Source organism: Bactrocera dorsalis, chromosome 2 (assembly GCF_023373825.1).
Source record: "Bactrocera dorsalis isolate Fly_Bdor chromosome 2, ASM2337382v1, whole genome shotgun sequence".
Classification (NCBI taxonomy): domain Eukaryota; kingdom Metazoa; phylum Arthropoda; class Insecta; order Diptera; family Tephritidae; genus Bactrocera; species Bactrocera dorsalis.
In genome coordinates, this window is record NC_064304.1 from 22,862,332 (window position 1) to 22,885,469 (window position 23,138).

The 23,138-nt window shown below is 35.1% G+C and overlaps 2 protein-coding genes across 4 annotated transcripts in view; one reads left to right on the top strand and one right to left on the bottom strand.

Annotated features, from left to right (window-relative positions):
- Positions 1 to 23,138, bottom strand: part of LOC105230992 (dedicator of cytokinesis protein 3) — a 78,464-nt gene that overhangs the window by 14,976 nt on the left and 40,350 nt on the right. The gene's annotated exons all lie outside the window — the stretch shown is intronic.
- On the top strand, positions 908 to 22,114 carry LOC105230990 (innexin inx3). Of its 2 annotated transcripts, none has more exons than XM_011212052.4 (6): positions 908 to 983; positions 12,468 to 12,741; positions 20,193 to 20,401; positions 20,467 to 20,927; positions 20,994 to 21,147; positions 21,455 to 22,114. In XM_011212052.4, exons 2-6 carry the CDS (start codon positions 12,579 to 12,581, stop codon positions 21,635 to 21,637), a joined length of 1,170 nt encoding a protein of 389 aa, XP_011210354.1. In that variant the 5' UTR covers positions 908 to 983; positions 12,468 to 12,578; the 3' UTR covers positions 21,638 to 22,114. The 2 variants fall into 2 exon arrangements, with proteins under 2 accessions (XP_011210354.1, XP_011210353.1); XM_011212051.4 differs by lacking the exon at positions 908 to 983 and adding an exon at positions 8,215 to 8,826.

A 23,138-nucleotide genomic window follows, 5' to 3' on the forward strand; every position in this document is an offset into this window, starting at 1 on the left:
GACACAACGGATGGATCATCGGAGACGTCGCCGTGGTCAACATTTGAAAAAGATATATAGATCTACAAAATATAAATACCAAAGAATTTTCTTTCGAATGATAATAAACATTCCCCATTAAATTTGCAGTTTCTGTGTTTTTTCTTTAAAAAAGCAGAGAACCTCGATATGGCTCGCCCTATATACAATAAAATAAATAGTTTTTTTCGATTCCTTGCCTATCGCTTACTCAGAATCGGTTTCGATTATTCTAACTGTGAATTTATTACGTATTATTGTATAGAGTGAATGTTCTTTAAGTTGTTTAAGTTTAAGCGCCTAAAGATATGCAAATAATTCTGTTTTCTCTTCAAATTTGGAATAATTTAAGCTTTTTGTATGAAAAGTTTGAAAAAATCGACGATATTGAATTTGACCATACTATTTGAAAAATAATTTTGCTAATTTACGAAAACATGGCAACTCAGCGCTGAAAAGATAAATAGTTTTATTCATGCGCATTTCCATACTCATAAGTAAATGGTTGACTTTTTTGATAAAAACTAGTTTTCGATTTTGAAAAATGGCTCAATATTTAAGTCCTTATGCTCATACTTATCACCTACGCTTGGGTCTATACAAAGAGCAATAGAGCGAAGCAGAGAGCGCTAAACAGGCTAAGAGCAGCACTAATACACATACAAACACACGCACACACAGCCACAAGCCACAATAGCATTGGTACATAAAGTGGCATAAGATAATTTATTAGACTTGGCCAAGGCAAGAAGCCAAGCGAGGATTCGAACTGGGAGATCTGCCAACGATCTTAGCACAGATGCGCACATACATACATATGTACATATATGTGTATATAAACATATTCATGCTTATTGCTTGCGCCGCGGATCGGGCAACTGAACAGTAGCTGTTTGAGTAATGAACTCTTTAAGTCGCTTTTAATTGAGCGCAGCAACGGTGTATTATTTTCGGATAAATTTAAGGTACTCGAATTAAAGTAAGAATATTTTATGAAAAGAAGACGACATTTTCAAGTGGAAAACATTAATGCTTGTGCACTTTGTTGTCTGTCTCTAGGCAACTCAGTTGTGTTGAATGAAAAGTGTCGAACGAAAATGATATATGTATATATGTACATATGTGCTAGTATGTTTATATGGACCTAACTAAAACTAACCGTGTTGAAATTTGAGCAAACAATTTAGATAAGAGAACTACAATTATTTACACATTGATAAGAAAAAGACGGGTCATCGGTGCGTGTTTGACTTCTGCTCCGCTTTTGTCAAATGCATGAAATATGCACAACCACAAATAAATTTCCAGAGATATAGTATATATATGCATATGTATGTATGTACATATGTATGTATGTGTGTAAGGTGAAACTCCACGCAAAATGTCACAGACTTCAATGGCGCCGAAATTCGTGGTCCAACACCGGGTCTACGGCTCTTTAAAGCATATCCTTGGATTAGCCAAGCAAACGAATGGAAAAAGTGCAAATAAACAAAGATAAAATGTGACAATTCAACAAATTATAAATACATAAAATAATAAAGTATAAGACGTGTTGATTTGCCTGCGTTTGGCTGTCTATATGTGATTTGCTTATCGGCTCATCGCAAGACCTGTGTTCTAGGTACAGATATTAAGCGCATGTGTTTGTATGTGTGTATGTATGAAGATGAGCATCTTCGATGGCAACTGCAACCGATTTCTATAGAGAGTTTACTAATTCGTGCTGTCTCTGGCGACAAGTTCTAAGCGGTGATTTCTGCTTTCGTTGACGATGTCGCGAGCCGCGGCACTGTGGTTATCCGCATCTCACATAAACCTACGTAAACCCAGTAGGACATTGTACGTGTTTACTATAATGGAATCTAAGTTCTATGTAAGAAAAATTCCATAGATACTAACTTTAATATTTTCTTCGCGGAATGGTGAATCGAACAACAAACTGGCATAAATAAGCTAGTATAAACTAAGTAGAGGGTTATAAGCTGTATTTGATTCGCTAGGTGCTAAGAGTGAATAGGTTAGGAATTGTTAAAACAGACTGGTTTAATAGTAAACTGGTCTAAAATTTATTAGTTCAAAATTACTTAAAATTGCAAAAAGCGGCAAATTGAAGTTTCTACCAACTGACTAAAAACTAGAACTGAACTAGTTGTAAGTTAATAAAATTATGAAAATATGAAATTATAACTGTTTTGGTCTATCCAAACCTCCAAGCGAGTGGTGAATAGAACAGAAAAGTGGTATAAACCAAATGTACTGGCATAATTATAATCAATGCCAGGTATTTTCAGTACCAATTGGCAGTGTGGAATGGACACATTAACCACCCTGGTAGGGTTCGAGGTCCATCTAAAACCGCTGCCGTACTTTGGGTCCGGCACCCGATTGCAAAGCAGCTCCACATTCAACTGACCAAGTGTCAGTTTTGAGCGGGTTTTAACCACAACCACCACGATACTTCGCGAAGGGCCAGTCTGCATGAGCAGGTTGGAGCGGACTCCAAGGGCTCCTGCTCTCCGTAGTTCCAGAATTAAGTCTCCGGTCAGAGCTCGTAGCCGAAATTACTGCCATTTGAGCTTTCATACTGCTCTGAATTGATGATCAGGAGTTGAACCCAATACGCACATTACACGCACACACCATTCACACAAGAAGCTAACCCTATTTCTCAGTTAAACGCCTTCACCGCCAAAACAATTCACACGCCAACGACCTTAACTGTTCGGCATTCCAACTAGTGGAGATCACACCGCTAACATCTAAACGTCTATTAGTCCAGCTAATCCCCATAGCACCCAGATCCCTAATATCCGAGTACATCGGGTATTTTGCAATTACATGCACCCAGACTTTTACCTCCGCCACAAAAAAACCCGATCTATCAGATGCCTCTGATGGAAAAATGCCTTCAGAGGTCCATCCCCGGTAAGCAGGAAACCCGAATCAGACAGAATGTGAAGCCTCAGACAACATCAGAAGTCTGGTTTACCCTCAACAAACCCAACGTCCCGAAAGTACTCATACTTAAGTCACTCGACCAGCTGATTCAAATCACATAATAAATGGTTTAAACTGTGCTTTACACTCCTTTACTGACATATTTCATAAATAGGATCTCAACAGGAAATCCAACCTCCAATATGCCTATGAATTTCTTCCACTAGAATGTATATAGTCGCCCTTACAGATTTCCAGTTGGGTCACCATAAACCTATGCATATATCTACAAATATAGTTATGTACCTCGTCTGAAGTATCGGAAAGGGTGCGACAACAACAAAAACTAAACAAGAAATAACAGACATACAACAGTGACAAGATTGACAATAGCAACAACAACAAGCGCATAACCAAATAATATTACTAATAGTTGCCGCACAAACACACACATGCATACTCAATACATGTTGGCACAAGCGCAAATGGAATTGTCTACAAACCCCTTTTATGACCTGGTTCGGTCTCCTTTCATAATACATATCTACCCATGTATGTATGTGGGCACATAAGTGCCGGTATATGCAAATCGTGAGAATTATGTTGCACCTCACCAAGTTTACCATTAAAATGCGTGAAATCGAAATCTGTTTTTCAAGTTTTATGACTTTACTTTTAAACGACCAGTGACCAAAGGGCCGACACACGAGCTTCACACTAAGACTATAAATGTTCATTAATGCTAGGGGTAAAAGTGAGGTTAGCTAGAATAATATTTTTATTAGTGGTTAAGAAAGGACTTAAATGCAAATGAATGTGTTCAAAAATATTTGAGGACACAGTGTTTGGATTTTGTACAAAAAAAATTTAAAAATTTTTAGAGTAATGTATTAGTTATATTGGTCCTACAAAATTGGGGGTTCTTAAAATTAGTCTCGCCTTTATGTGATATTGAAGGAAATTGGCAGCAGGAGGTTAGGGACTAGTTCATAGAGTAAATCAATTTCCTTTTTATCGATCGAAAGATAAAGTTAAACTATTCAAGCAAAAACTTTCCATCTCGAAAAATTCTTCAATCGAGGGATCTATGCGTTCCGTCGAGATGAAAATATTGGAAGTACCGTCCTTTACCTATAAGTTGAGAGCGACTGGACGAAATAGCACGAGATATTGACAACCAGAACGGTTGAAATTAGTGCTCTATGACAGGAATAGAAACTTATTGGTTTGTGGCGTGATCCCTTGATTAGGCCAACGGCTTTTCAGTCCATGCAGTATGAACAGCTTTAACTGGCTATCAGATCAACAATTGAGCGTCCAGTGGAAACATTTGAGTCCACAGGCACATTACAAAATGTTTCCGTGCCAGTGAGACAAAGAAGTTCGTGTCGGAATATCGCTGCAGCTAGCCATCAATTGAGGAAGTCCCAAATCAGTCTCTCACACGCGTCGTTCTCAAGTGTTGGGCATCTCTGTGACGTCGTTGTGGCGAATTTTGCGAAAAGATCTTGGCCTACATTCTTACAAGATCAAATTGACACAAGAACTGAAGCCGCTTGACCACCAGATTTGTCGTATGTTCGTAAATGATCCGGATTTTCATCGAAAGATCATCTTCAGAGATGGGGTTCTTTTCTGTCTGAATGGCTTCGTCAATAAACAAAATATGCGTTATTGGTCAGGCAGCTATTCACACGTACTCAATGTTTCACCATCGCATCCCGAAAAAATTAGGGTTTGGTGCGGTTTATGGGCCGACGGCGTCATTGGGCCGTACTTATTCCATGATGATCAAGACCGTCACGTTACTGTGAATGTGAATCGTTACTGCTCAATGATTTGTGGCCCGAATTGAATGATATGGAAAGCGAATGTCATCAATCGATTTATTGAAAACCAAGTTTGGTGAACGTGTTATCTCACGAAATGGCCCAGTCAATTGGTTGCCTCGGTTCACGCCGTTGGACTATTTCCTGTAGGGCTACGTCAAGTCCATGTTTTATGCTAACAACTCAGCGACGATTGATGAACTTCGTACGAATATTGAACGCGAAATTGTAGCAGTATCGGCCGATTTATGTCGAACCGTCGAAAATTGGTTTCAGCATCTGGACTTCTGCAGGCGTGCCCGTGGTGGCCATGCAAAAGAAATCGAGTTCGATACATAATGACATCGAATGTACTTCCACAGTAATAAAGAATTTCATTGCTATCCCAAACCGTTTCTTGTAGCATTCTTATTGAAAAACCCGTTATAAGCATTTAATATTCGAAATATTCTGTATGTAGTACACATTTACATACATACATATATGATATTTTAGATATCACTCATGAGTCATTGCCTTTATTTAAGTTTTATTTTAGCAATGGCAAGAGGCTCGGTTTTACACACATATCTTTGCGCATGTATTTATGTTCATATGTTATATATGTATGTATTAATGTAATGTATGTATGTATTAATGTACATACTTATGTATAAAGATGAAAAAGTATCCCCTGCTTATTGCAATTTAGAGGAAAATAAAAAATCGCGTAGTTGAGTAGAAATGCAACATTCTATCAGTAAATTGTAAGGTAGCAACAGGTAATATATTTACATACTTAAAATCGCAACCACCACATCCACAAGCACAAAATGATGTTATAAACATACAAGTTGAGTGGAAAATGCCGAGGAGCATACTAAATAGAAATATAGCTGCGCGCAGTACTGCAGTGCCAGGATCGCCGTTACACACGCATACAAACGACTACTTTCATACAAATATAACGCTCCATACACACGCACACATACATTTACAGCTCAAAGCTGCACTTGCACGAACACACTCAGTTGACTGCATGACTGTAATCATGTGCCACGAAGTTGTGCAGTTTCTGCGACTCACATTAAAATGGAGTGCAAAATGGTAAAAAATGCTGTGCATGTGTTTGTTAGTGGTGTGAGTGAAATAGAGGAAATGCAACAATGCACATTTCTCTTACATTTCTTAACTCTGATCTCTATTTTTGTGGTATTGGTGTGCTTATAGCGCTGAATGTGGAGTAAAGCGAGCTCAGTGCATTGAGTCAGCGAACCTTTTCGGCCACACACACACGCTACTACAAATATATGGCAGTAAATGTATCTACTGTAATACGCACAGAGAGCGGGAGAGTTAAGTTTGCGCTGCGTTGGTAAGCGAGTTTTGGTGTATGTAAAAGATACAAAGCAGGGTTGCCAAGGTAAACTGTAATTATTTTTAATACATATTTATGACTTGGAGACTTAGTACTAGAACAAAGCTACAGCAAGTTTTTTACTACTTGGTTACTAATTGGCTAAAGCGGCCCACTCACGACAAATTTGTTTGACAAATCTGTTTGAGTTTGAGGTGGTTTTTGTCGTGAGTGGGCATGTTGTCAAACGGATTGAAGGTTTGCGACAAATTTCAAAAACTAACAACCGATTTGTGGATTCGTTTGTCGTGAGTGGCGTGGTTTGCAAACATTTGGTCAGTTGCTTGAAATTTTTGCAGAGTAAACATCAGCGGATAAAAAAATGGCAAGCGTGAGCAAACATTTTTTGGAAGAGTTTATTGAATTATTTAAAAATGAACCGGCCTTATGGCAATGCAAAAGTGAAAATTATAAGAATAATTGCCAAAAAGATAAGTCGTGGAAAAATTCAGCTCCATTGAATTTAATAGTTTTACATGTGAGTGGTTATATCTCTCACATAACCACTCTTTCATCCATTCTTTCTTCATTATTTTTTTTTTTTTGCATTTGGCTTTTTTCGCTTCATGCACTGGTGTATTACTAGTAGCGCAATTACATCATCCGCGTTATAATCAGACATGTTAACTCCGCGAAGCACACAATGGAAATAAAGTTTGTCAAATCGGTTTGTCGAGAGTGCTCAACCGTCTTCAAACAGATTTGTCAAACAAATTTGTCGTGAGTGGGCCGCTTAAGCTTTCCTTCAAAATGTTATGTATTCCTTTCTAGAATATGCTGTTGTTGTTGTTTTTGTAGCTTCTGAATTCTGCCGAATTGACAACCTTTGGCCGGATAAAAATCCGGGTCCGTTCCGGTTACATAGACCCGACTATCGTGATGACGGCGGTAACGAAACTTTTGAATTGTTCACAAACAATGATGATGATTCTTACATGAGGTTGGGCATTACAAGTTGAGGACAGTTAGCCTATTTCTTAGTTTGCGGATTTTATAGTAGTATCGCTTTGATATTCTAGTACGCAGTTTTAAATTTTTTATTTTTAATTATCGAAATAAATAAAAAGTAGACTGAAGAATCTACTTTTGAGACATTATTTTCACGAGTAAAATTCTTTGGAAGCTTGACTTAAGAGATTAAAATAAGGAAAAAAAACATTAGGTTCCGCAGTACTGAAGCTATGATACCCTTAACTGGTGCTTTGTTCATAGCATAGAAGGCAATTAAAAGATCAGCACTCGATTCCGATCTGTTAGATTGTAAGCATATAGCTGCTATGGTAGTCCGATCCGAGAAATTTTTTCGGCGATTGTAGGGATGCCTTAGTAGATAATTTATACATTTCGTGAAGATAATTTGTCGAATTCAAGATTCATTCAAATGTCAAGAACTTGACTTTGATCGATAAGTTTGTATGTCTGCTAAATGCCATAGTTGTCCGATCTGATCAATTTGCTCAGAGAATATAGCACTTTCGTGGACAATAGTGCATACCAAATTTGTGAAGCTACTTGGCCAAAAGAAAAAGCTTTCAACACAAAGACTTTATCTTCAACGGTAAATTTGTATGGCAGATATATCCAATAGTGGTCCGATGTTGACGGTTTCGACAGAAGAGCAACTGCTTGAAGAGAAAAGCACGTGTGCAAAATTTCCGGTCGATATCTCAAAAACTGAGCGAATGATTCGCGTATACACAGGCGTACAGTCCGACAAATATGGTCAAACCGACTCAGCTCGTCAGGCCGATCATTCATATATTTAGTACATACTTTATATTATAAGTTCCGACGTCCTTCTGGGTGTAACAGATTTCGTGGGTATATATGTATGTACATATAATAGCAAATACTAACTTAGTATGTAGAAGCAAAAGCACTTCTGCACAATCAGCGCACTTGGCAACCCTGTGTCCAACCATTAGCCATTGAGTATGGCAAAGCAGCGCTGCTTCCTTCGCTGTTGCCGCCAAAGCTAGCGTCGTCGTCGAGGTTTTCCACTCAGCGTGGGTTTTATGAGCCGCTCATTGAAAGTACATTCACCAGTGTGATTTGAGCAGGCGAAAAGATTGGTAGAACTAGTCGGACGATACATATCCGCTAACACACGATCTAAGTGACACAGCAAACACTCTGTGTGTCCGTAGTGTCACCAACAATAATAACAAAAAAAGTACCAAACTCTACATTATCAATAGCTTCATTACTCAGCAGTAGAGGCAACAAACGAACGAACTAAGCGACCAAAAAGCAAGCTCTAACAGTCAAGTCCGAGTCAGCCATAAGCCAGGCACACAGTAGCAAAAACGTCCATTTGTAATTTCTTCCATATGTAATTGCAATACACACGCACGCGACGGAGTTTTTTGTTTTTGATTTTTAGAAAAACGTAGACTGAACAGAAGCTGCTGTGAGTTGGAAGAAAAAAATTATATATAAAATAAAATAATAATAATAATGAAGTGTAAAGCATGATTTGAAAAGTGTTGGAAATTAAAGCAGTTTACGAAAAAAAGTGCAAAAAAGTAAAAAAAAAATAGAAATTTTCGAAAAATAATTTCGCAGCTAGTAAAATATACATACATATATACACATATGTAAATGGCAAGACTATAGGCTAAAGAGCTTGGCATAGAAGAAAAGGTAAGGTTAAAATTAGCCGCAAAATTTGTAGATAAATACATTAGTTTATGGCCAAAAAGTGGTAGAGCGCATAAAAAATTCGCAAAAAGTTGTGTGAAAATTTGCATAAACGAAACAATACAAAAGTAAAACAAAAAAAATACGCATATTAATAAGCAATAATCAAAAAAGAAAGAAAAAACAATAAAAAGTTATGTGTTAAAAGCAAACGCTGGAAACCATGCAAAATAACCAAGAACATCTCGTTTGGAGTTTGGGTCATAAACCACACCAACAACAGCAGAGCACACACACATTCATACACGTACTTGTAGAAGCGGTTACACCAACACTAAAGCAACAAAAACAATGGCAGTGAGGAGAGTTCCATCACGCGCTGCAGAAGCTATGGCAGAGGCCACACGCCATACATTGCGGCAGCGCAGCAACACTGCCGGCTACAGCAATGCTCTAATAGCTACGGAGAGTCAGAACTCAAAACCAGTTTCGAAATTCTAGCAAGACACGAAAAACACAAAAACAAAAAATGAAACTGAAGGATTTACTCGCTCTTTAATACATACATATGTAAAGATGCGCTACCTACAGCAAAGTTGATATACACCACACTGCTGTGGTGGAAAGGGATACACATGTGCATTCGTGCAACTGCAACACGTAGCACGCAATGTTGCCTCACATGCATGTACATACATATGTATGCGTGCACATAAGCATATAAAATAAAAATTTGTTTAGAACAGCAGAGAGCGTGGCAGCGCAGCGCAACGCGAGCGCCGACCGGCCTTTAAAACGAGATTATGAGGTAGTGCCTCGTACAAGCAGTTAGCAACATTTCACATACAAAAGGAGAGCAAAAGTCGTAAATATTAATAGAACTGGAAATGAAACGTTCGCTTTGACACCTTCGAAATGTACAAAAGCGTCGTCTGTCTGCTTGTAGGGTTGCTGTAGGTTCAAGTTGCGAGCGCTATACATACATACATACATACATACACATGTATGTAGCTGGCTAAATGCCGTTGTATGGTGGCAACTGCTGAATAAATTATGTGTGTGTGTGTATGCAGTTGTGTGCATGTGTGTGTGTGGTGAAAATGCAAATTTCTGATCTTGAATAGCAGTAATGCGTAGCAATGAAGCAAAAAGAATAAAAGAAATATATAAAAAAAAGACTTTTGGAAAGTGTCAGGTTCAAGCACCCATATAACATACATATTTATGCATGTATGTATGCAACCCACTATTTCTTGTGTGTCTGTGTCTGTGTGAAAGCATTCTATTATGTCGTAGAAAGCGCGGAAGAGTTACCTTTAAAAGGCAGCTACAGAACGTCTGCAAGCCCACAAAAGCATATAGCAAACTTATATTCTTATTAAATACTTTACACATACTTATGATGTGTATGTATGTATGACACAAAGACATTTAACTGTCGATAGCTGCCGATATTTAAATTTGAAATAAATTTGCATATGAACTGGAACTTAATTGAAAAACAAAGGTTTGAACATTTAGTGTGTTTGAAGAGTTGAAAATTGTACCTTTGTCTTGGGTAATAATCCATCCCGAATTTCGTTAAGATATCTTTACGAATAAAAAAGTTTTCCATACAAGGACTTGTGTTTGAACGGTCAGTTAGTACGGCATACGGACAGACAAATAGTCATTGCAAAATCGACTCAGCTCAGCTCAACATTAAAGCAAAAAAGCAAACGGAAATTGTTATTACTATGCCAAATATACATAAGTAAGATCTGACAACCAGTTTCTTTACAGCAGCTGCTTAAGTCGGTAAACCTCAGTAGTGCTTGCGATTTTTAGAATGGATAAAAATATCGAACAAAGAATTTGTCTTAAATTTTGTATTTTTAACCACATTTCGTGTGCGGAATCGTTGCGAATGTTGATAAGGGCTTACGGTTATTCACTTTTTTTCAAAAACAAAAACCTATGAGTGGTACGAAGCCTTCAAAGACGATCGAGAGAGCGTTGAAGACATGCTTCGTTCTGGACCACCCTCGACCTCTTCAACTAATGAAAATATAAAAAAGTGAAGGATATGGTGTTTGAAAATCGTCAGGCAAGTGTTAGAAAGATGACAAGAGAGCTCGACATCACTTGCGAGTCCGTTCTTAAGATTTTGATGGTTATTTTGGGTATGAAAAGCGTTTTTGCTCGACTTGTCTCGATAAAGCTGCATTATTTTTTTTTTTTAAAGAGTACCGTAAACAGGACTCTTTGGACATGCTTGATGGTGCGGATTCCGAACCCACTTTCATGGAGAGCCTTATAGCTGCCGATGAGATATGGGTTATGAGTTTGACATGCAAGCAAATCAACAATCATCAGAATAGAAACCGTTTTCAGTCGAATTAAAACAAAATTCGTTGAAGAAGATAAAGTGCTTTTCAAAAGTGCTTCGAGGACTGTAAAAGTCGTTAGCAAAAGTGTTTTACATCTGGTGCGGATTACTTTGAAAGCGACAAAATAAATATTGGTGAATAATTTGCGTTTTATTTATAATTTCCAGGTACTTCTTTGTCACAATAATTTTAGGCAAAATAAGTTTGAAAGTAGATTCCCGTTGCCAACGAGATTCTATAGGTACATAAAGCAAGAATTATTTAAAGCAAAGTTACCTAACTCTTTGCGTCTATTTTCAATTATGACTGCGATACTATTACGAGTAACCGCATTAACCGATTTCACTTCACGGAAATCAAACCATATCTGTTCAGGAAAAAAGAAAACGCCACCGAATATATGTGCAAATTTGAGTCATATAATGTTATAAAAAGAAATGGCAAGAAGCGGAAAACAACCGCCTGGTCTGTGAGTTCGCTGAAAAAGTGCTTTCCCAGCACAAATTGCAGTAAGTGTGCGTAATGCAGATTATGCTTTGGCTGTGCCCTCATAAATAATTGCATAAAAATGCATGAACTGCTGTGGATATGTGAGTTACTTCTGCTTAATAGATAAGTTCCAGTCACTCAATTATGAGAAATTATATGGATGCTACAAAAATAACTTTTTGTGTAAATTATTACGAGTATTCCTCAAATGCACAAATAAAAACAGTAGAGTAAAGTCTTCTTCAAAATGATACCGTGAATACCGTTAATTTGCACAATTAATGATTGCAAAAAAAAAAATAATACATACATATGTATATGTGACAATTTGCATTCAAATATGCAAAATATTGAGAATTATACTCACAAGTCTGTAGGCCACATACTCTGAGCATTTAATAGCTCACTCAATACGGCTGTGGGAAAATCATGTCTAATTATAAAATCACAACAATTATTATGCAATCTAACGGGGCGCTTAACTATTGAACGGTTTCGATTGACAATGCATGCGAAAAATATACACAACTCGGCGCTTATACCACTAAAAATTGTTTAGCTACAAAAGCCGGTATTATTTACGCGAAAGTGTGAAGTAAACAAGTGAATAAACAAACTATTAGAATATATGTATGTGTATGAAAGTTATAATTGTTTAATTAAAAGTTATTATTATTTAATTGCAAGCATTTATGTAATAATTAATTTTAGATATTTTTATTTATAGACTATTTATTTTGCATAAAATATTTGTTATATTTGGGTTTATTTTTGCTATTTTTACAGTTAAAACGCATGCGAAAATAGTAGTAACGGCAGTTGTACATTATATAAGAACACTGAACTTGTTGACGACATAATTCGTGGTTCTGCAGTTAATTATTAAGTCAAGTCAAGATGGCCCTTTTTGGGATGGTGTCGGCCGTTTCTGGCTTTATAAAAATTCGAAATCTCTTGGATCGTGCGGTTATCGATAACATGGTCTTTCGTTGCCATTATAGAATTACAACAGCGTTGCTGTTTGTTTGCTGCATTATTGTAACGGCAAATAATTTAATTGGTGAGTATTAATTTGAGAAAAAAAATATTAATAATTAATTAAAAATCATAAAGTTTCGAGTTATGACAGTTTGTAAAAATATTACACTTGAAAACAACAACAAATTATATAGCTGAAGTCATTAAAAGAGAGAAGAGAGAAAAAGCGAGTGGTAATAGCTCTAACTTATCTATCGAAATTCGCTTTATGCTAGTTAATTAACGATTCGCCAATATTTGAAGAACGGTTCAGCGGCAGCCAAAATAAATAATAGTAATTTAAATAAAAAAGTTTAAAATCGATTTTATAATAAAAATTAAACGAAAAAAGTTAAGTGGCATAAATATGAATGAAATTTTCAATAGAAGAAAAAATAAAAAAAAAAATATTAAAAAAAAAATTTATTGTATATAATATATGTATAAAAAAAATCAAACATAAAAACGCAAAAACAAATACATACATACATAAAAAACGTTAACTTCAGTAGCAACGACATTACAAAAAGTTTACATACAAAAACTTGATTTTTACTACCCAGTTTGTATGGCAGCTATATGTTATAGTTGTCCGACCTGAACAATTTCTGCCAAAAATGTAACGTTGCTTTAAACAATAATTTCAGCCAAATTTCGTAAAGATATCTTGTCAAATAAAAAACTTTTCCATACAAGAAGTTGATTTTGATCGATCAGTTTGTATGGCAGATAAACGATATAGTGATCCGAACTGAAAAATTTGTTCGTGAATTGTACCACTACCTTAGACAATAATCGTAACAGAATTTTTGGGGAAATATCTTATCAAATAAAAGACTTTTCTTTAGAAGTCATTGATTTTGATCGTTCAGTTTGTATGGTAGCTATATGATATAGTGTCCGATCTAAGCAATTTGTTTAGATATTGTAGTACTTTTTTAGACGATAATCCATGTCAAATTTCGTGAAGGTATCCATACAAATAAAAAAGTTTTCAATACAAAAAGTTTATTTTAATTGATCAGTTTGTATAGTAGCTATATGTTATAGTGGTTCGATCTGAACAATTTCTTCGGATATTGCATCATTGCCCAAGGTAGTAGTCCCTGCCAAATTTCGGGAAGATATTTTGGCAAATAAAAAACATTTCCTTACAAAAACTTGATTTTTATCAATAAGCTTGTATAGTAGTTGTATGAACAGCTTTTTGGGAAGTAAAGGAAATGTGTAAAATTTTACTCAGCTCATCACGCTGATCAATTGTATATTTGTAATCTTCTGACCGTGTGTTTGTATTTGAACTCCTTCTAAACGGATGGACCGAATTTGATGAAATTTTGTGTGTATGTTCAAGGAGATTCGAGAATGGTTTAGATTTACAATTTGGTACACTGGAAAATGTTTTTTTAAATTAATTTTTCATTTGTAATTAAATGCTAATTTTAAATGTTTGACCGATGGATGGCGCTACCATCGCAGTATCCAATATTCAAACCTTAAGGGGGTATTCTAGTACATATATAAATTTTATATGGTCTCCGATGATCCCTTTTTAATAAAATGAAAAACAAACATCACCAAAAAAATGGACACAAAAAATCAGTCGAATAGATTCCACGTAAATTAATAAACTGGCATATATAAAAAAAAATGTTAAATAATGTTAAATAAACATTTGAATTAACATCTAAAGAGTCGCGTAAATAATCCAAACACCCACGACTAAATCAAATATTTCTATACAGTTACAAAGCAGCAACAAATTAGCAAGTTCACACACAAAAAGTCAATCGAATTTGATAATTGCAGCAAAATAGACGAGATGACAAAAGACGCCGAGTGAAAAGCGTGACTTCGTATGAATTGGCGGCGACAAAAGCCGCTAATAAGCCGGCAAATAGATCCAATGTAAATATGTATGCATTTATTGTGGTTTTGCAAGGGGAGACGCACGTCAATGTATGCTAGGCAATCGACTTTCACCACACACAAACAAACAGATATGCGCTTACATACAAACATATAGTTGCATTTGCAACGCCCAAGCCACCCATAACGACAAAACTAGCTAAGCACTCGCTTGCAGCGTTGCACTGCGGGCATTTCAGCGTTTTACACCTTTTTAAGGTATTTAAAATGCATTTGGTGCAAGCGTTTTAGCGGCAGCGTGTAAATTGAGTAGCGCACGTTTTTCAAACATTTTTTTTGGATTCACTCTTTTGTTCTTTTTTTTGTATGCTAACGAGTTTTGCGCAAAAAAGTGCACAATTAGCAAAATGCTGCGAGTATTCGATAAAAGTGAGCAACAAGGCGGCAGCGTGGGGTGTTGCCAGAGAGGTTATTGATTTATTGCAATATTAAAGTGTATTTTTCAATTCTTTTTTTTGGCAACACAATTGTTGTTAAGTGACACTTTTGTGAAATTATTTTTGTTTGCTAAGCTATTGTTGTTGATTTTGAAATCGATATTTGTTTTAACATTTCGCAAAATGAAAAAATGTGATATGTTTAAAAGCAAAATAGTGATCTCAGCTGTTTTTATTTGAGATCTATGAGCCGTACATGTACTTATAATTCTATATACCATATATATAACGTATATATACCTTATATATACCATATATATGTATAACGTATATATACCATGTATATACCATATATATACCGGGGTTTTCAATAGGAATGATATGATTTCTAAGCGTCGTTTGAGCCATTTCTAATATGTCATGATCTGTAATTTTTCTGATTGCATTTAGTAACAATTACATATTATTCAATTTTATTTATCAAAATAATAATAAAAAATAATTAAGAAACTCATCTTCGCCGATTGGACTCACTTTCATCTGAGTGGTGCCATAAATAAACAAAACTGTCGATTTTGTTGCGAAGAAAATCCACACACAATTTATGAACAACCATTACATATAACTAATTTGATTTGTTGTGGTTTTTGATCCGGTGGAATTATCCGGGCCGCACTTCTTACGAAATGAACCTGGTGACACCATTACTGTCAATGGAGAGCGGTATAAATCGATGATAACCAACTTTTTATGCCCGCAATTGGAAGAAGTTGATCCTGACCACATTCCGTTCCAACAAGACGGGACTACGTGCCACACAGCACGTACAACAACCGAATTATTGCGCCTAAAGTTTGGATATTCGATAATTTCAAGAAATTGTGACATTGAATGACCTCCAACATGTTGTGTTTTAACACCGTTAGACTACTTTTTGAGGGATAATTTGAAGCTATTGATCTTTAACAATAAACACTCTTCAAGCTTTAGAAGCCAATATTAAACATACTATTCATGACATTGGAATTGATTCAATGACAAAATTACTCAAAAATTTGGTTCAACGCGTTCAATCTTGCAAAAAAAAGTCGTGGAGACCATCTGAATGATGTTATATTATGACCTTAATTGTATCGTTTGTCCTTTACATTAAAAAAATTAAATTTCTTAACAATTAGTGTTTTTTTTTTAAGAAATCACATCACTCTTATTGAAAACCCCTGTATTTGTAGTTATGTAAACACCGCGTTTGAGCGAAACCTCGATTCGAGCTGCATGTAATATGATAAGTGAGTTTGCTTTTTTTTTCTAATTTGTTACGCTTTTGCTTATTTTTATTGTTTTCTGCATATTCTGTATATACATTATTTGTACATAAGCCCAAGTAAGTGTGATTTTTTTTATTATTTTTGTTGACGAATCAACGAGTTGAATGTCACGTAAGTGGCGCAAACCGCACACTTTAGTGATTTATCTGCCTTTTTAACGGTATTGTACCACGAGGTGAAGCTTGAATCATCCAAATAATCGAAATTGGAGAAAGCTTTAAATTTCACTCATGTATTCTAGAAAAATCTATTTATATTATAGAATATATAAATTTCTATATGAGAACACAGAAAATAAAGAAAATTTTTTTGAAAAAAAAAAAAATATTCATTGGTCCATATTAATATTGTCTTCTTCCAAATACTCTCCATTCGGTATTATGCACCTATGCCAGCGTCGGAACAGTCCTCAAACTCGCTTTTTGAGATAGCCTTTAGTTCTTTCGGCAATTTTTTATCTATCTTGTAATGTAAATGTAATAATGGACTGCTTATTAAGGGTTTTCAGGGACATGCATATTAACATAATAAAAAAATGTTCGACAATTGGACTCTTCAAGAGCAGAATTATGACGATTTGACAGTGCTTGACTGTAGAGGAACGGAATACCTTAAAAATTACTAGTTATTTATAAAACTTCGAAAAAATATTTTGAAACTTAAAAAATTATGATTTTGGTTTTGGGGTTTAAAAACGAATATTATAGTAAAAATTTCCTAACACGTAGGAATTTTCTCTTATAGTCAGAAATGTAGTAGTGATCAAGACCCCACTAATTATTAAAATCTCAAAAATAAGCTCAACTTGATGAAAATTTGAACTAATATTCGTAATCAAGACACCTTAAATACCACACAGATCTCTAGCATATCAGTCGTCAATTTTTCCTTCCGATTTGTTGCAATAGAACATGAAAAACTTCGAAAACTATAAAAATGTTCGAGCGACTGTAGTGTATTTATACAATAAACTAGGTTCAGGCCACCATAGAAGGTTAGTCCCTTAAAAAGCCTTGTCACAGGATCTATATATTTTAATAAATTTGTCAGCGATTTCAAGCATAACTTAAGCCAATTGCTTTTAATAATCGAAGGCAATTATGCCAGTGATCGAACCGTTAGTTAAACTACCTGGATATTAAAAAATCGGTCGAAACGGTAATTTAATGAATTTTAATGCATTCATACTTTTAATATTAGGTACATGTATTCACACATAAGTACATACTTAGCTTTGCATGAAACAAGCACTAGCCATTTGATGCAGCAAAAATTTAGTGTGTGGGGTACTTGCGTTCATGAGTGCAACAACTAATGCCACATTTGTTAACATTATAAAAGTAAAACAAAAAAAAGTTTCCAACGCACATAGATAAGCATGCATTCCCAATGGAGAGGCACTCCCTAAAATTCAGCTCCACTGCTTCAGCTCCAAATTGGCTTAGCATTCATCAAGCAAAGAGAAGCAGTCAAAATAATAAGGGACAAGTGCTAAGCCTGCGTTCCAGTGGCTCTCATATACATATAAATATCCATATGTAAATTTATATATGTTTGTGTGTAGCACATACGTATATGCGTTCGATGTACATATGTACAAAAGTTTGTAACTGCTTGACACACAATGTTTATTTATTATTTTTCACTGCATATCTGTGAGTGGTTTGGCTCCGGACTTGGCGAGTAAGCCACCAGCGAGTCACTCGGCAACTCAAACAATCAAAACTGGATTTCATACAATGCATATTAATTCAGAGATAAGCGCATGTATGGTTGCATTCATGTATGCTCACACGTTACTTTGTCAGCAGAAAAACTCAAATAACAAAATTTTAGAAGTTTACAAATATTAAAAGCTTAAAAAACAAAAAAAAAGAAACGGGAAATACTAAAAAATATTAAAAATAAAAAAATATAAAAAAAAAATAAAATATAAAAATATAAAAAAATATTAAAAAAAAAGTATACAAAATGAATAATAATGAAATAAAAATTTAATATAATATAATATTACGCTAATATGCACGTCAAATACCAAAAACTCTCAAACTTAGTGCGCTTTGAGCTGAGATCTGCTTAGAGCTTGCCAGTTGAACGAGTATGTATGTATATAGGAGACAAACAAAAATATGAAATAAATTCACAAAATGTTTATTAAATAGGCAACTAAAAAATCAAATTAAATATGCAATTGGCTACAAATGTCTATATGTGTATCAAATATATATACCATATACAGATATGCAACTAAATATGCGCCTGAGGCCTTTAGTGCAAGCGTTCTTAATGAAATATTTTTTTATTTACATATAACTACTTTTTATAAAAATCAGCGAATATGCAAGTATTAGTTTCAAGTCTGGTATTTGCACATCATTTACACATAGATATATACATTTAAATCACATATGCACATACTATATATTTATAAGGCATGATTAAATATTAGAAGCCTTTGTACTTGTCTCATACATACATTTTCTACATATGTATATACATACTATATGTATGTATGTGTAATTGAGCATGTTAATATAAATCTTCTGAAGCCTTACGCGTAAATCGTTTTAAGCACAGCTTAGCCTAATCACATGCTTCCTAATGACGCCGCGTGGGCGGATTAAATCACAGCGGCTGCGTGAAATTTAAATACGAGTTGATATTAGCCGACGCAGCGGGCGAGTGCTGTAAATGGAATTTATCCATACAAACAAACACATGAATATAGGTACACATACAATCACAGCTTATTGAATAGAGCGGTCGCTTAAATCTTAAATGCTTTTAGGTCAAGTATGAGATAAAAATTGAGAAAAAACTAATATCAAATGAGCAAAATAATACTGAGCCGGTTGTAGCATAAAATAAATAAAAAAAAACTTAAACAAAATAAAATAATAAGAAACGTTAATTTTGGCTGCACTGTAGCTATAACAAATAAAAAAAGTTTTCTGTACAAGAACCTGATTTTGATCGATCAGTTTGTATGGTAGCTATATGCTATAGTAGTCCGATCTGAACAATTCCTTCGGAAATTGTATCATTGCCCAAGATAGTAATCACTGCCAAATTTCGTGAAGATATCTCTCCAAATAAAAAAGTTTTCCATACAAGAACTTGATTCCGATCGTTCAGTTTGTATGGCAGCTATATGTTATAGTGGTCCGATATCGGCAGTTCCGACAAATAAGCAGCTTCTTCAGAAGAAAATAATGTGTGCAAAATTTCATATCGACATTTCAAAAACTGAGGCACTACCTCGCCACAGAAGACTTAGATCGAATTTTTCCATAGTGTCTTATATCTTATACGCTTAAGAATAGACAAACCCTTTAACAAACATTCAAGGTGCATATTTAACTTTTACAAAAACAAAAAAAAAAAAATATTTTAACCCCCTTGTGATGGTATACGTGCAAAAATATTTTTCAATAAACCTGTCGAGAATTACAGAGTTACACTAAACGAAATAATAGTAAGAATGTTTGTTCGCTGAAACAACATGAACTGCAAAACACTTGAAATTACTCCCACTGAGATATGTCTCACAAATTAAATTTTTGATGAGATCACATCAATCTCAAGCCTTCTCAGATCAAGTCTTAACTGCTGATTCAATAACTTTCCATTCACTAAACATTGATAATATAAGAGGCATACACTGCATTTAATATACTTTGAATTATTTCGTGCCGCTTTGATTTTTGCTGCCTTAGGTAAGCTTCAGAGCTTGGTTATTTAACTTTTTATACTCCTACTTACCACTAATCATTAAAAAGAGCTAAAGCACAAAGTTTACGACAAAATTTTATAAGAAAAATGACAACAAAAAATAAACAAAATAAATATTCTCCTTCTAGGCGATCCCATTGCATGCATCAATGATGGCTCCATACCAATGCATGTCATCAACACATTCTGTTGGATCACATACACATTCACCATACCCGGTCAGCAGCACCGTCAAATTGGCACAGATGTCGCAGCGCACGGCCTGGGTAATGAATATGGACAAGAGAAGCGTTATCACAGCTACTATCAGTGGGTGCCATTCGTGCTGTTCTTCCAGGTGCGTAAGATTGACTCAAATTTTACGCGTGAAAATCAAATTAATTTTCTTTATCATTATTTTAGGGACTCATGTTCTATGTACCACATTGGATTTGGAAGAATTTGGAAGATGGCAAAATGCGCAACATCACCGAGGGTCTGCGCGGTTTCATTACCATGCCTGAAGATTACCGCAAAGATCGGCAAGAACGCATCATAAAATACTTGAAGCAGAGCTTGAATTCGCATAGCAGTTACTCGTTTGCTTACTACTTCTGTGAGGCCTTGAATTTCGCCAATGTTGTGTTGAATATCTTTTTGGTGGATAAATTTTTGGGTGGCGCTTTCATGACATACGGCACCGATGTGATTAAATTCTCAAATATGGATCAGGAACGTCGTTTCGATCCGATGATTGAAATATTTCCACGTTTGACGAAGTGTACTTTCCGTAAATTCGGTCCGGGCGGTTCACCACAGACGCACGATACGTTGTGTGTGTTGGCTTTGAATATTTTGAATGAGAAAATTTACATTTTCTTGTGGTAAGCTGTTGCTGCTGTTGTTGTTTTTGTTTGTGGTTTTGAAAAAGAATATTATTGCACTTGCAGGTTCTGGTTCATCATTTTATCCGTGCTCTCTGGCTTGGCTTTAATTTACTCACTTACCGTTATAATGATGCCGACAACACGCGAAACGATCATCAAACGCTCTTATCGTACGGGACAGCACAAGGAAATCCAATTTTTGATACGCCAGTTGGATGTGAGTTTTAGTGAATGCAATTATATACCAGATATGGGTCATTCCGTGCAAAATGTATAAGAAAAAATTTTTTCGTGCAACATTTTTTTTGTATTTCTTGAGTCAAAATATTGGATGCGTTTTTTTTTTTTAATTCGACACAATTTAAAAAATTGTGGGGTTATTTTCAAAATTTATTCGCCCGAAAAAATTTTTTTGCACGTTTTTGCACGAAAAAATGTTTTAATATATATTTCGGATGGCATGAACCGTATATATATATTTTATACGATTTAATATTAAATAATTTATTTTTGCATTTGCACAGATTGGCGACTTCTTGGTTTTGCACTTCTTGGGACAGAACATCAATACAAAGTATTACTGTGACTTGGTGCAGGAGCTTTGTATCGTACTTGGCGCTTCGCGTACGCCATCGGCGCCATCCACCTTGGAGATGCATCCCATGTATCCGCAAGTAGATCGATTCGGCAAGGAGACCGAGACATAAATCGATGCACAGTTGGCGGAAGGGAGCGAAAAAGTGCAAACAAAAACAGATAATAAAAACAAAAACAAAAACAAAAACAAAACGAAACATTAATGAAAAGAAAGTTAAAACGCCATTAAAAAACAAAAACTACAAAAAAACACACAGGCAAGCAAATACAAAAACTGTTGAAAAAGCAAAAATTGCTAAGGGCAGTCAGCGCTCGGCGTTCTGCTGTTTAGCATCAGCTTGACACTATGCGCGTAAACATCCAACTATTCCATACAATGCACCTGCACCTGGGCTCCACTAGAAATAAAATATCAAGAGACAGACAAACACAGCAATAACGGCAAATACTGTGTGTCTCAAAATACTGGCAAAGCAGAAAATTTTTAAAACACAAAATTAGCGGTACTTCGATTTTGAAACAGCGAAAAGCATACAATTGTGCCAAGCAAATAATACAAATAAAACAAAAACAAAAAATTATATATACATAGGTATAAATATTAAAAAAAAAATTAACTGCCAACACACAACGCCTGCGCAACCGTGCAATTTCTCCATTTGCAAGCTATTTGCAACATTGTTCACACACACACACACACGCAAATAAGTTAAGCAGAAACATTATAGAATTTATTATGTAAAAGCATAACTAAAGTTGTTCAATAGTTATTGCACAAGGCCAATACGCGCAGCACTTATACTTGCAACAATATAATTATATAATATTGACAATTGTGTAAGCCACAATTCCCCCTTCCATTTTCATAACTTTTAACTTTTTATACGCGCATTTCTTATACTTATATGACTTTTTAGTACATAAATTAAATATTGTAAGCCTTTAGATTTTACTTGAATGATCTTTTACATACAGACATACATAAATATGAAAATATTAAAAACTGGAAATTTGTTTAAGTTAAATCTTAAAAAATCAACATAAACAAAAAACAAAAAAATACAATTAGTATACATTTGATAAAGTGTTTAGATAAGCTAAAGTTTAGAAATTCATGTACGAAAATGCGAATATTGTGATTGTTAGGGAGACTTCTTTAAATAAATTTTTCTATTTTATGAAGCGATAAACAACAGTTATTGTGTCATTGAGAAATCATATTTGTTAAAAAAAAATTTTATTCACTCGTCTATATTAATGTTGTTACCTTCAAAATAATCCTCATAAAATAATCCCCATTCGATATTATTCCCTTACGACAGCGCTTCTTTCAGTCGTCGAAACACTACTCATTTGCCTATACTTGTAAAGCGATGGCCCTTTAAGGTCCTCTTTATTTTTGGAAATAAGAAAATGTTACACTGAGCCATGTCTAGCGGATATGGAGAGTGGGGAATCGCTATAGTATTGTTTGTGCAACGAAGAGAGAGCTTTTCAAAAACGAAAATCGCTAAGGTCGTACTAAAACATCTAACCTTAGCGGTTGCTACAGACCGAACAAGCAATAAATACAGCCGACAATTTTATCGTAATTCGGGGGCATGTACTCGT

What these genes read in the sequence shown, in the direction of transcription:
- LOC105230990 (XM_011212052.4), top strand. Translation starts at nt 12,579, where the DNA reads ATGGCCCTTTTTGGGATGGTGTCGGCCGTTTCTGGCTTTATAAAAATT. An exon ending in AACGGCAAATAATTTAATTG is followed by an intron (nt 12,742 to 20,192) that starts GTGAGTATTAAT and finishes TTCTCCTTCTAG; the next exon opens with GCGATCCCATTGCATGCATC. An exon ending in TTTTGATACGCCAGTTGGAT is followed by an intron (nt 21,148 to 21,454) that starts GTGAGTTTTAGT and finishes GCATTTGCACAG; the next exon opens with ATTGGCGACTTCTTGGTTTT.